This window comes from Monodelphis domestica, chromosome 5 (assembly GCF_027887165.1).
Source record: "Monodelphis domestica isolate mMonDom1 chromosome 5, mMonDom1.pri, whole genome shotgun sequence".
NCBI classification, from domain to species: Eukaryota; Metazoa; Chordata; class Mammalia; order Didelphimorphia; family Didelphidae; genus Monodelphis; species Monodelphis domestica.
In genome coordinates, this window is record NC_077231.1 from 77870851 (window position 1) to 77883480 (window position 12630).

Consider the following 12630-nt stretch of genomic DNA (forward strand, 5'->3'; position numbering starts at 1 on the left):
TTCACATGTATAATTGACATCATATTGCCTGCCTTCTCCAAAGGTGGGAGACAAATCAGAGGGAGAGAGAGAATTCCAAACTCAGAATTTTAAAAAATTGAATGTTACCCAGGTGGCTTGGTGAATAGAATGCCAGGCTTAGAGGCAGGAGGTTCTGGGTTCTAATCTTGCCTCAGACACTTCCTAGCTGTGTGACCCTGGGCAAGTCACTTAACTCCCATTGTCTAGCCATTACAGGTCTTCTGCCTTAGAACCATGGTTCTAAGGCAGAAGGTAAGGGTTTAAAAAAAATGGGGAAAAACAAAACCTGAACAGCAAAGCACCTGGACCCAGGTTTAGAACCCCTGAATCTAGAAGCACAGCTAATAAGACAAGCCTAGGATCCCAAACCAAGAACCACCTTCTCTCCCCCCCCCCCCCCCAAGTGCCCTTCCCTCTCTAGGTTACTTAAGGAGTCATCATTTGTAGGAAGATTATGCCCAGTAGAAAAGGGTTTTACCTAATAGCCTGGGGAACTTTAGGAAACCTGAGCATGGAGAAATGACTTCCTGAGGTTTGGGGGAATCGGGTTCATAAGAAATTGTTTTTTCCGCAGCAAGATGACTCAGTGAGCCCTGGGCTTGGAATCAGGAAGACTCATCTTTATGAGTTCAAATTCAGCCTCAGACACTTACTAACTGTGTAATCCTAAGTGGGTCACTTACCCCTGTTTGCCTCAATTTCCTTATCTGTAAAATGAGCTGGAGAAGGAAATGAAAAATCTCCCCAGCTTGTGCCCTTAAAAGGGCCAGAGGAGCTTTCCTTCCTGTTCTCCTTCCCCTCCGGTCTAACTCCCTTTTTTCACTAGAAGTAAAAAAAGAGCTTCACAATATGGGGGTGGGGGGAGAAGAAAACTTTGGATTATTCACAAAATGGATAATTGTTCCCTAAATGATTCCCTAAGAGAGCTGGCTGCTGTCCACCATATGACCACCTCTTCTCCTTTAGATCAGTTATTGGAGAGCGTTTTCACTACATTTCTGGTCTCTCCACCCTAAACTCTGACTTCCCTTTTAATACAAACTCTAAAAAGAAGATGGAGCTTTGATGTAATTTGGTGCCACTTAAAGCATTAGATTTGTAGCTTTCGCTGACATAGCTGATGACTTCTTAACTTGGAAGTGGGTGGGAAAGGCAACTGTCTCCAACAACATTCCTTCGAAAGCCGCCCCCCTTCTCAGAGGGAATGGTTTTCTCTCTGCCTGGTTCCTGCCTTTGTTACTGGGTCACACTCTGTGTGCCAGCTACTACACTTAGAGAGCTGGGAGAAGCCTTAGCTGCCATCTAGACTAGGGCACGTGGTTCCATCAATTAGCCAAAGCGACGATGTGCTTACGATGTTCATGGCACTGTCCTGTCCTATGTACTGGCAATATAAAGCCAGATGTAAAGCCATCATCGATAAGAATAACTAACGTTTATAACTATGTGCCAGGCACTGTGCTAAGGGCTCTATGAATGTCATCTCACTGTCTCCCACAACAACCTTGGGAGGTAGGTATTATTATTATTCTTATATTACAAGTGAGGAAACTGAGGCAAACAAGTTGTCATCATAATAATAATGTTTATAAAGTGCTTACTATGTGCCAGGCACTGTGCTAAAGGTTTTATAATTATTATCTCAATGACTCCCACAACAGCCTTGGGAGGTAGGTATTATTATTTTCCCTATATTACAAGTGAGGAAACTGAGGCAAACAAGTTTTCATTATAATAATAGTTAACATTTATAAAGTGCTTACTACGTGCCAGGCACTGTACTAAGGACTATATGATTGTCATCTCACTGTCTCCCACAACAACCTTGGGAGGTAGGTACTATTATTATCCCCATTTTATAGGTGAGGAAACTGAGGCAAACAGAAGTTATCATCATAATAGTTAATATTTATAAAGTCATTACTATGTACTGGGTACTATACCAAGAGCTTTACAATGATTATCTCTTTAGATCTTCATAACAACCCTAGGAACTAGGTGCTGTTATCCCCATTTTATAATTGAGGAAACTGAGGCAGACAAAAGTTAAGTGACATGCCCAGAGTAAGTATCTGAGGCTGCAGTTGAACTCAGGTCTTCCTGACCCTGGGTCTGGGCTCTGTCCACTGAGCCATCTAGCTTCCCTTAAAGAGTTTATTCAATGCTCTAAAATGAAGGTTCTCAACCTGAAGTTTAGGAGGTTTGTCACAGGGGATACTGGGTAAAGATCTGTTATCTTCTTGAAACTAATCATTCTCTGAAGGCAGCTAGGTGGCTCATTGGATTGAAAGCCAAGCCAAATCTGGTGTCAGATACTTCTTAGCTGTGACCCTAGGCAAGCCACGTAACCTTCCTTCTTTGGCCGGATCTTCATTCTGCCTTGGACCCAATGGAAAGGAAGGGTTTCCAAAGCCTGCTTCCCATCCCCTTCCCAGGTCCCACACTTGGTGTTCATCAGATCTCAGAGAAGAACCCAGCTCTCTGGGCCACTTTCTCAGGTTCTCCCCCTCCTCCACTTCCCTCTCCCTTGCTGCATGCCTGGCCTGCCTCTTTTCTGTTATTTCCTCTTTGACTTCCTTTTTGTACATGAATGTACACTATAATTTTTCAATTGTCAGTGTCTCCACTGAGATCAGCAGAAAAGAGTGGCCAGACTGTATTCAGCTCTTAGGAATTCCCTTTGCATGGGCCACGAGTCAGGCTGTGAACTGAGTTTCAGGAGGAAACCCACCGGATTCTTCTTCTGGAACCAGCGGGGCAGAGAGACCTTGGAGCTGATCCTGCTCATTCTGAAAAGTGCCTCCATTTCCAGGGCAGAGAGAAGCGCAGATCCAGAGCTTTTTCTGAATAGTAGGAGCTGGTAATTGATGCTTATGTTTGGAAATTTGCTCCTGGGTCCAGGTGCATTAACCTTAAGCATTAGCAGATTAAAAAGTCAGGTGAGTTTGGAGAAGTCTTATTAGTGAACTCTATAATCAATCAACCTTTGATTGGAATATACCTCAAATCCTAGGATTTCCCATTAAACCATTACACGTTGGGGGCAGCTAGGGAGCCCAGTGGAGAAAGCCAGGCCTGGAGTTGAGAGGAACAAGGTTCAAATCTGACCTTAGACACTTCCAAGCTGTGTGACCCTGAGCAGCCCACTTAAGCCCAGTTGCCTAGCTTTCGCTGCTCTTCTGTCTTGGACTTGTTACTAAGACCGAAAGAAAGATCTTAAAGAAAAAGAATAAATCAAGAACAAGAAGGGACCTAAAGAGCCAACGATAGCTAGGTCCTGAGTATCACACAAATATGAATTCCCCCCAAGTGGTTACATGCATGATTGAATTCTTACTGCCTATTCTGTGGGATTAGAACCATTTACCATATTTTCCATTGTTCAGTTGGATCTACATTTGGGGTTTTCTGGGCAGAGATACTGGAGTGGTTTGCCATTTCCTTCTCCAGCTCATTGTACAGATGCAGAAACTGAGTTAAACAGGGTTAAGTGACAAAATACATGTAACTTCAAATAGCACAAATTCATATACATAGGACTACATAAAGGGATTGATTGGGGATTCATTATTTGCACTAATCGGGACCTCGCTTCAATTTTTATTTAGTTTATAAATTGGAGAGAGACAGGGAAGATAAAAGACTTGCTGAAGATCACTTAGGGAGTAAGCCTATGCGGGGTAGGATTTGAACCCAAGCCCTCTGACTTTGGAGCTAATGCTCCCTTAGCTGTACCTGAGTGTATGAGTTTGGCGGTCTACAAATACAAACTGTTATTATGCGATCAGTTTAGGTATAGTTATTTATATAAGCCTTTCAAGCTTCCCTTACCCATTTATTGCCTTGATTTATCCAGTCCTTAGGGCAGATCTAAACATGATTTCAGGGAGACTTGTTTTCCCCCTGCATCAAGACAGAATACCATTTAGCACTCAAAAGATCTGCCAAGATCTGCCTCAAATTCTGCTTATCCGCTGAAATCTGTCTTTGATCGGTTTTCGTAACATTGAAGGCAAGATGGGAGAAATTGGAAAAATCATATTTCTCAAACACAGAAGTGATTCTTGCCCTCACCTCAAGTGTCTAGTCTTCAGATCCCTAGAATGATGGTTCCAGAGCCAAGAGTGGAACCTGATGTCTAGGGGTGCCAGGGTTGGGGAGGAGGGCTAAAGGGTGAGTGAGAGATGGCAGGAATATTCACCCATTGATAGGATCCAAATTTGGAGGTGGGCTTGGCAGGAAAGTGTTTATGCTTTAATGTTGTAAAGCTCACTTTCCTTCCTCATAACTTCATTTCACTCTCTCTTGAGATCATTCAGGGACCCCCAAATTGAGCTGACTCCACATCTCCCAGCCAAGTCATTTATCCCCAGTTGCCTAGCCCTTACCATTCTTCTGCCTTGGAATCCATACTCAGTATGGATTCCAAGACGGAAGGTAAGGGTTTAAAAAAAAAAACAACCTTGCCTTCTGTCTTAGAATCAATACTGAGTATGGGTTCTAAGGCAGAAGAATGCTACAGACTAGGCAACTGGGGCTAAGTGACTTGCCCAGGGTCACACAGCTGGGAAGTGTCTGAGGCCAAATTTAAACCTTGGTCCTTCCAACTCCAGGCATGGTTCTCAATCTACTGAGCCACCTAGCTGTTCCTAGAATGGGAATATTTAAAAAGAAAACCCAGATCTTCCATGAGCTAAGTTTTCAAGAATTTTTGAATTTAGGTTCAAGTTCTATTCCTTAATACTTTGGGGTTCGTAAGACCATAGACTCATAGTGACACTATATGTCATAGTGAACCTTAGTGGCTATGTCCAATCAGCTCACTCATTTCACAGATGAGGAAACTGAGTCCCAGAGATGTTTAGTGACTTGCCCAGCACCAAAAAGCAAGTAAGCTAGTAAGGGTAGGACTTGAACCAATGTTATCCTGAGTCAAAGTCCAACATTCTTTTGAAGTCTCTCTCTGTCTCTGTCTGTCTGACTGTATCTCTCTCCCCCTCTCCCTCCATCTCCTTCTCCATATATAAAATATATTCTCTCTTGGGCAAATGAATTAGCCAATCTGAACCCCATTTCCTTTATGTGTAGATTTGAAGGAGATCACGGTTCCAGAGAAGGGATTCTTAACCTCTTTTTGTGTCATGGATTCATTTGGCAATCTGTTGAAGTCTTATTTTTTCAGTCTTACGTTCCATCTCAGAATTAATATTATATATTGGTTCTAAGGCAGAAGAGTGGTAAGGGCTAGGCAATGGGGGTTAAGTGACTTGTCCAGGGTCACCCAAGTTCAGATACAAACCAGGTCTGGGCTTGGCTCTCTAGTCACTGAACCACCTAACTGCTCCCTGATGGAGTCTTTTCAGAATAATGATTGTTTAACTGTTTATAATGATTGAAGAAAATGCTGAGTTTTCAGTTAGCAGTTATTGAAAATAAAGATGTAATTTTTTTCCCCACTCAAGTTAATGGACCCCCTGAAATCTATTCATGGACCTCTGCTGAGGTCTATGGACCACAGGTTAAGAGCCCCTGATCTAGAACCAAAAGGGATTTTAAAATCCATTAGATTCAACCTCATTTTACAGATGAGGAAACTGAGGCCCATAAGGATGACATGATTCTTCTAAGATTACTTTACCCTTCTGTCACACAGTTTCCTCATTTGCTTAAGAAAGGGATGGACCAGAGAGGCTTCTAAGGGTCTTTCTAGCTCTTCCTCTAGCATCTATGAACTCTAGCCCAGAGAGAAAAGCCTAACATCAGCACTCTGTGTATGGAGGTGGTTCAGCCTGGCTTGAAGTTAGAGCAGATTTTGAGGTTCTGTCAGAGAGGAAGTGGAGTATCTTGGGATCAAAACCAATCTCCTGCCCACAGAAGGATATATGTCAGAAGCTGTTTGCTGTGGTTCAAAATTCAAACTTCTCTGTGTCTGAGAGTCTCTCCTTGTTAGAACAGCACTGACCAGTCTCATTTCCGAACTCCCACCTTTGACTAATCCACCTGGAGGATGGAATTTTCCAAGACATTTTTGTCTCAATCTTCATTTCTTCTTCCACTCTGAATCTGGCAAGCAAAAGAGCTGGGAGTTCTTTTGGGGGGAAATTCAAACCCTTGTGAGTCTTCCTTGGGAGAAAAAAAGACAGTAGTCAATGTGGATTGTGAAAAGAATTAAAAGTATTGCCAGGGAAACACCCATGTGCCTTTTCTTCTAGAATTTGAGGTCTCTATAAGGTTGTAGATAGATAGAGTGCTGGACCTAGAATCCAGAAGACTTCTTGAGTTCAGCTCCAGCATCTGATATTTTATGACCCTGGGCTAGTCACTTCACCCTGTTTGCCTCAGTTTCCTCACCTGTACAGTGAGTTGGAGAAGGAAACAGTGAACCACTCCAGTATCTTTGCCATGAAAACTCCAAATGGGGTTGGGAAGAGTCAGCCATGATTGAAATGACTGAATAACAATGTAGATCAACTATGGCATGCATGGGTTTCTTGTTTCCCCTGTCCCCAAGTATAGGCTCCTTCATAGCAAGGAATGTTTCATCTTTGTCTCTGTATCCCCAGAACATTGGAGGTGCTTAGCAGGTGCTTGCCTATTCATTCATTCATTTATTCATTCTGGAAACAATGAGAATTTAAGCTCTCTGGAAATGGAGATTATAGAATCTCCCATTCAACAAATATTTATTCATCTGCTGCTGTATTATTTTTGTGCCCTCACTTTCTGTCTTTGTATCAATTCTGAGAAAGAAGAGGAACAAGGACTAGGCAATGAGGATTAAGTGTCTTGCTGGGCGTCACACAACTAGGAAGTATCTGTGGTCATATTTGAACCCAGGACCTCCCGTCTCTGGGCTTGGCTCTCAGTCCATTGAGCTATCTAGCTGCCTTGATTATACCTACTTTAAATTGCTCAAGCAATAAATGAAGCCCATTTCTTGTCCTGCCCTCAGGGAAGCTAGAGCTGCCTATGGAACTCGACTAAGGAAATGAGATTAAAACCCCTAAAAATGTGCTCCAAAATGTGCCAGGTTAAACACAGTATCTGCAGTTACTAGGACAAGCTTCAGGGAAGATAGTGCAACTCAGTCCAAAAAAATGACAAGAACCTGCTGTTGGCAACACTCTACCATACACTCTGTGACTTGGGCATGAAGTTAAGTGACAAGACCTTGGCGTTGGCAACACCCTACCATACACTCTATGAAAACTGTGGGTGATTTTCTGCCAGTAATCCAGAGGCCAAGGAGGATTCTTGGTCGTCTGCTTCCAGCAACTCCTCGGGTGTCTTCTGTGGTCATCACTAGCCTGAGCTCACCATGTAGATGCAAGGTCTCATAGGGCTTGCAGGGACCGCAGAGAAATGAGGAAACCAGAGGAACCTTTCCCAAGGTAAATAAGACCACATTCAGACTCAGTGGTCTCTATTTCCTTTCTGTGCACAAGTCACAGTCTTAGAGAGTTGTTTGGGACAGCCACATATCCAGCATGGACTCAGCTCAGATCTTCTTGGCTTGGAGGTCCGCTCTCTATTGTGCCACCAGCTTTTCCTGCCAATGTTGTTCTTTCCGAGTGAGTATTGTAAAAATTTTTGCTAAAAATTCAGTTCTACAATAGAATGGCAAAGTCTCTTTAAACTCATCTGAGCAAAAAGAAAATGGGATGGATTCTTTCAAATCAATGCTTCCAATACCATGAATCACTCAGAAACCTGATTGTGGGTTCTACCTGGGCAGGCTCATTTCAGAAGCAGCCGCCACCTTTCTTCCCCTGTCCATGGTAACAGCAAGCTTGAGCAGCCCTTGAGCGAAATTTGTTCTCAACCCTTTTTGGGGGCTGGCAGACACTCTGTTCTCCTAAACATCTATTTTCCATAATGATAGCTCCTCTTGCATGGTGCTATTTGAATCCCAAATGATTAATCAAGCTTATGAATTAGAAATGGAAAAAAGGAGACTCTCCCCAAGTCCAGGCTTCTGTCAGTGCCTGCCTATTCATCTGTGAAGCTCACTTACTTGAGTGCGTCCAGGACTTGATGTCGATTCATTTTATATATCCTGAGACATGGGGCTTTCCCTCTTCCTTTGAGAACCAAACTGCTAATTGGTCCTGTTTGGTTTGCTCTTGGGGGTCAGGCGTGCGATTTCACTAGAGTCAAGACACTCTGGTGATGCAGATCTACATGTGGTGACTTGATCCCCTTAGAAATTGAAGGGAATGGAGGCATCTGGGTGGCTCAGTGGATTGAGAGTCAGGTCAAGAGATAGGAGGTTCTGGGTTCAAATATGACCTTATGCACTCCCTAGCTGCGTGACCCTGATCAAGTCACCTAACCCCCAGTGCCTATCCCTTACCACTCTTCTGCCTCAGAACCAATTGATACACAGTATCTAAGATGGAAGGTAAGGGTTAAAAAAAGTTGAAGGCAACTTAGAGGTCTATCATATAGTTACAGGTAAGGAAACTGGCACCCAAAGGTGCTGTGACTCTCTTTCAAGGTCATACAGATTTCTGGGAGACACTGGGTAGCCCCCTTTCCCATTTTGTGTCATGCTGATGTACCATATTTCTACTGAGTTAGTGAGATTTATATGGTGTCCTGGGAGGCTTGGTGGTGCCATAGTGCAGAGGGTGCCAGGTTTGGAGTCAGGAAGACTTGCATTCCTGAGTTCAAATATGACCATAGACACTTAATAGCTATATGACTTTGGGCAAGTGTGCCTCAGTTTCCTCATCTATGAAATGAGCTGGAGAAGAAGATGGCAAACCAATCAGTCCAGTATCTTTGCCAAGAAACCCCACAATGGGATCAGGAAGAGTCAGACATGACTGAAACAATGGAACAGCAAATGCCAATGGATTTGGAAGCAGAAGCAGGTAATAGGATGGAGAGCTTTGAGTAATGCATCCATTTGGGTTCTTTTCAAATATTAACCAAGGAAGCCTAGTCATTGGTTGTGGGAAAGAAAGATGGTAGGAGGCAGACCCTTTTGGGGAGCAGAAGTCAGCCAAAGGAATATCTTGATGGGAGCCAAACAGTTCAGCAGCCACTGAGAAAGCAGCAGCTTCCCAAAGGACAACAGGCCGACGGCAGATGCAGTCACCACGACTAATTACAAGGCACCCTTAGGAGAATTAGTATGGAAAAGATTAAAAATGCTGAGTTGGGCTCTTCGATTCTCCTGATATACCCAAATATTGCCGGGGAAGATGTCTATGAGCAGCAGAGTGTGGCAGAGCAGAAGGAAGAGAATCGATCTTGGGATTGGGAAGACCCGAGTTCAAGTTCCCCCTGGCTGTGTGACCCTGGCCAGGTCACTCCATTCATACCTCTCAGAGTCCCAAGACAACTCTCTAAGACTCTAAGTTAGGGAAGCATTACAGATTTGGGTTAGTGGAGCAACTCTCCATGCCAGTGACATCAGAGGTGTATATGTGTATATAGACACACATGTGTATATATTGATGTATAATCGGTGTGAGAGGCAGCAAGAAGACCTGGGTTCAAGGTCCACTCTGTTGCTTTCTTGTAATCTATTGAACAATTGGTTGACTTCTGCTCCCTGCTCAACAGTGCCTAGAATGCAGGAAATACTTAATAAATGTGTGTGGACTGATGATGACTAACATATCCAGACCTAGATGACTTTGATGACTGTTTCCTGTGGTAGAAGGTAAGCTTAATGAGGGCAGGAGCAGCTTTATTTTTGTCCAGACAACATCAAGACCTAATACAATGCCTGACCCTCTCTCTCTCTCTCTCTCTCTCTCTCTCTCTCTCTCTCTCTCTCTCTCTTTGTCTGTCTCTCTCTGTCTCTCTCTCTCTCTCTCTCTCTCTCACTCTCTCTCTTCTTTCTCTTTCTCTCTCTCTTTCTCTCTCTCCCTCCCTCCCTTCCTCTCTCTCTCTCTCTCTCTCTCTCTGTCTCTGTGTCTCTGTGTCTCTCTCTCAAACCTTAATTTCTGTCTTAGTAACATCTTTAAGATAGAAGAATGGGAAGGGCTAGGCATTTGGGATTAGATGACTTGCTCAGGGTCACTCAGCTAGGAAGTGGCCGAGGTCAAATTTGACCCCAGATCCTACCCCCTCCAGGCTTACTTTCTATCCACTAAACCACCTAGATTTAGTATCAATTGGAGTTAATGACTTGCCCAGGGTCACATAGCAAGGAAGTGTTTGAGGCCAGATTTGTGTGTTGTTTTCTAAGAATGTTTAATTTTAAAAATATTTTTCCATGTTTATGTAATTCATTTTCTTTCCCTTCCCTCTATCTTCCCTCCTCCTAGATCCAATAAGCACTTCCACTGGCTTATACAAATGTTATCACTTGATACCTATTTCCATATTATTTATTTTTGCAATAGAGTGATCTTTTAAAGTTAAAATCCCAAATCATAAATCCATATAAACAGGATGTAATTTGTTTTTCTTCTGTGTTTCTGCTCCTGCAGTATTTTTCTCTTGATGTGAATAGCGTTCTTTCTCATAAGACTCTTGGGATTGTCTTGTATTAGCAAAGTCCATTATTTTTGATCATCCCACAATGTTTCACTTTCTGTGTACAATGTTCTCCTGGTTCTGCCCCTCTCACTCTGCATCACTTCCTGGAGGTCGTTCCAGTTCCCATGGAATTTCCTCCAGTTTATCATTCCTTTGAGCACAATAGTATTCCATCACCAACATATACCATAATTTATTCAGCTATTCCCCAATCAATGGATGCTCCCCCACCCCCAAATTTTCCAATTTTTTTCGTCACCACAAAGAGCTTGGCTATGAATATTTTTGTTAAAACTTTTTTATCTTTTTGGGGTACAAACCCAACAGAGCTATGGCTGGATCAAAGGGCAGACAGTCTTTTAGCGCTCTTTCGGCATAGTTCCAAATTGTTCTCCAGAATGGTTGGATCAGTTCACAATTCCACCAGCAATGCATTAATGTTCCAATTTTGTGAGGCTAGATTTGAACCCAGATCCTACCCACTCTGGGCTTAGCTCTCTATCTTCTTAGTATCAGTTCTAAGAGTAACAGAGATTAGGTAATTGGAGTTAAATGACTTACCCAAGGTCATACAGTTAGGAAGTATCTAAGGCCAGATTTGAACCCATTGTTTGCCCATCTCAACCCTACTGTATTAAGTGCTTAATAAATTCCTGTTGACTGACTGATCTGCATTGGTATGAGAGATGTTTTTTCCCCAGTTGCCTATACCAGTGAAATTGTAAGTCTAGATCAGAAAAAAATCATGCATTTTATATATATGCCTCCATAGGCTATATCTTTATATATGCACTTATGCACATCTTTATCTATTTCACATTCTTTTACATTTGAAAAATGTGAGTGTTTTTAAAAAATTGATGATTTAAGAAAAATTTGTCAATGGATATAGAATTGTTGAAGAAATCCAGACCAGCCTATAGGACTGTCCTTCTGCAGCCTGCTGTTAATGAGCTGTCATCCATAGCTCCTGATAGAGAACCCTGAGGGTTGGCCTGAATACAGAACAGTGTACAAGGAACCTTCACGTGGGAAAACGGCCCCTAAAAAGCCTCTAAAAAGCCGATCCACACGCGCGCACGTGCATTCTTCCCGGGCCACGGCACGAAAGACCCTTCTGCTTATTATTATCACCATTGTTGAAGACGGAGAAATGAAAGAGCTGCCTAAGCAATGTATTACTGTAGCACCTAGCCAGAAATTGAAAGGCACGTCGTTTTAGGATTACAGCACAGGTTTTGTCATCTTCCTGTTCAAAGAATTTAATAGAAATCTTATTTCTCTTGTTAAAAAAAAATAGGTTATTCTTGGTGAAAATTTGACTTCAAATTGCCCTGAAGTTATCTATGAAATTAAAGAAGAAACACCTGTTTTCCACAAACTTGTTCCTGACCCAGAGAATAATACCTACATCTACCTAGCATCTGGGAAAGAGGTAGGTAGAAATACCCACCAGAGCTCCCGACTTCTAAATAAAATTGTTTAATTGATGTCATTTTCCAGCAGCGAAGCATTCCCTTTGAACTGCACAGTTTAAATAGTGCTTGGAGACTCTGAAAAAGCCCGCACCAATTCACGGGAATCAAATTTAAAAATCTTACTGTCAGTAAGTAACTAGAAAATATTACCTATTTAGACATTTTTATTATGGGCTATATTTTCCGAGGCAGGGTTTTCAGAGGCGGGGGTGTGCTCACAAATGGGTGCACGAGGAGGGTAACTGAATTTGCCATTCTTGCTGGATTTAGCACTTTTAATAATACCTGTACAGCCGACCTCCCAGGGTGGTGGTGGTGGCAGCGATCAAATTAGATTACGTTTGTCAAGGGCTTTGAAAAATATTCAAGCGCTTTATAAATGTCGACTATTGTTATTATTATTGTCTACTCGATGGATGGCTGCTTGGGTTTCGCGATCTACCCCATGGGGCCACCATGTGAATTTGGTGTCAAGATTAATGTCGGGTTAGAGACTCATGCACCGGGCTGGAATATGAGTTTTTTGTGTTTTTTTTTTAATGAAATGTGTGGCATGTTTTACTTTGCTTTTTAGGTCACTTGATTATTTTAGTAGTCTCACCCTTCTGTGTACATGAATTTAGAAGATAGCTTG

The 12630-nt window shown here is 42.5% G+C and overlaps 1 protein-coding gene across 1 annotated transcript in view; it reads left to right on the plus strand.

Annotated features, from left to right (window-relative positions):
- PLXNC1 (plexin C1) overlaps nt 1–12630 on the plus strand; it is a 243579-nt gene that overhangs the window by 30535 nt on the left and 200414 nt on the right. Inside the window, exon 3 of the mRNA XM_001370068.4 lies at nt 11819–11953. Coding sequence (XP_001370105.2) covers nt 11819–11953 — 135 coding nt within the window. The remainder of the gene's footprint in view (nt 1–11818; nt 11954–12630) is intronic.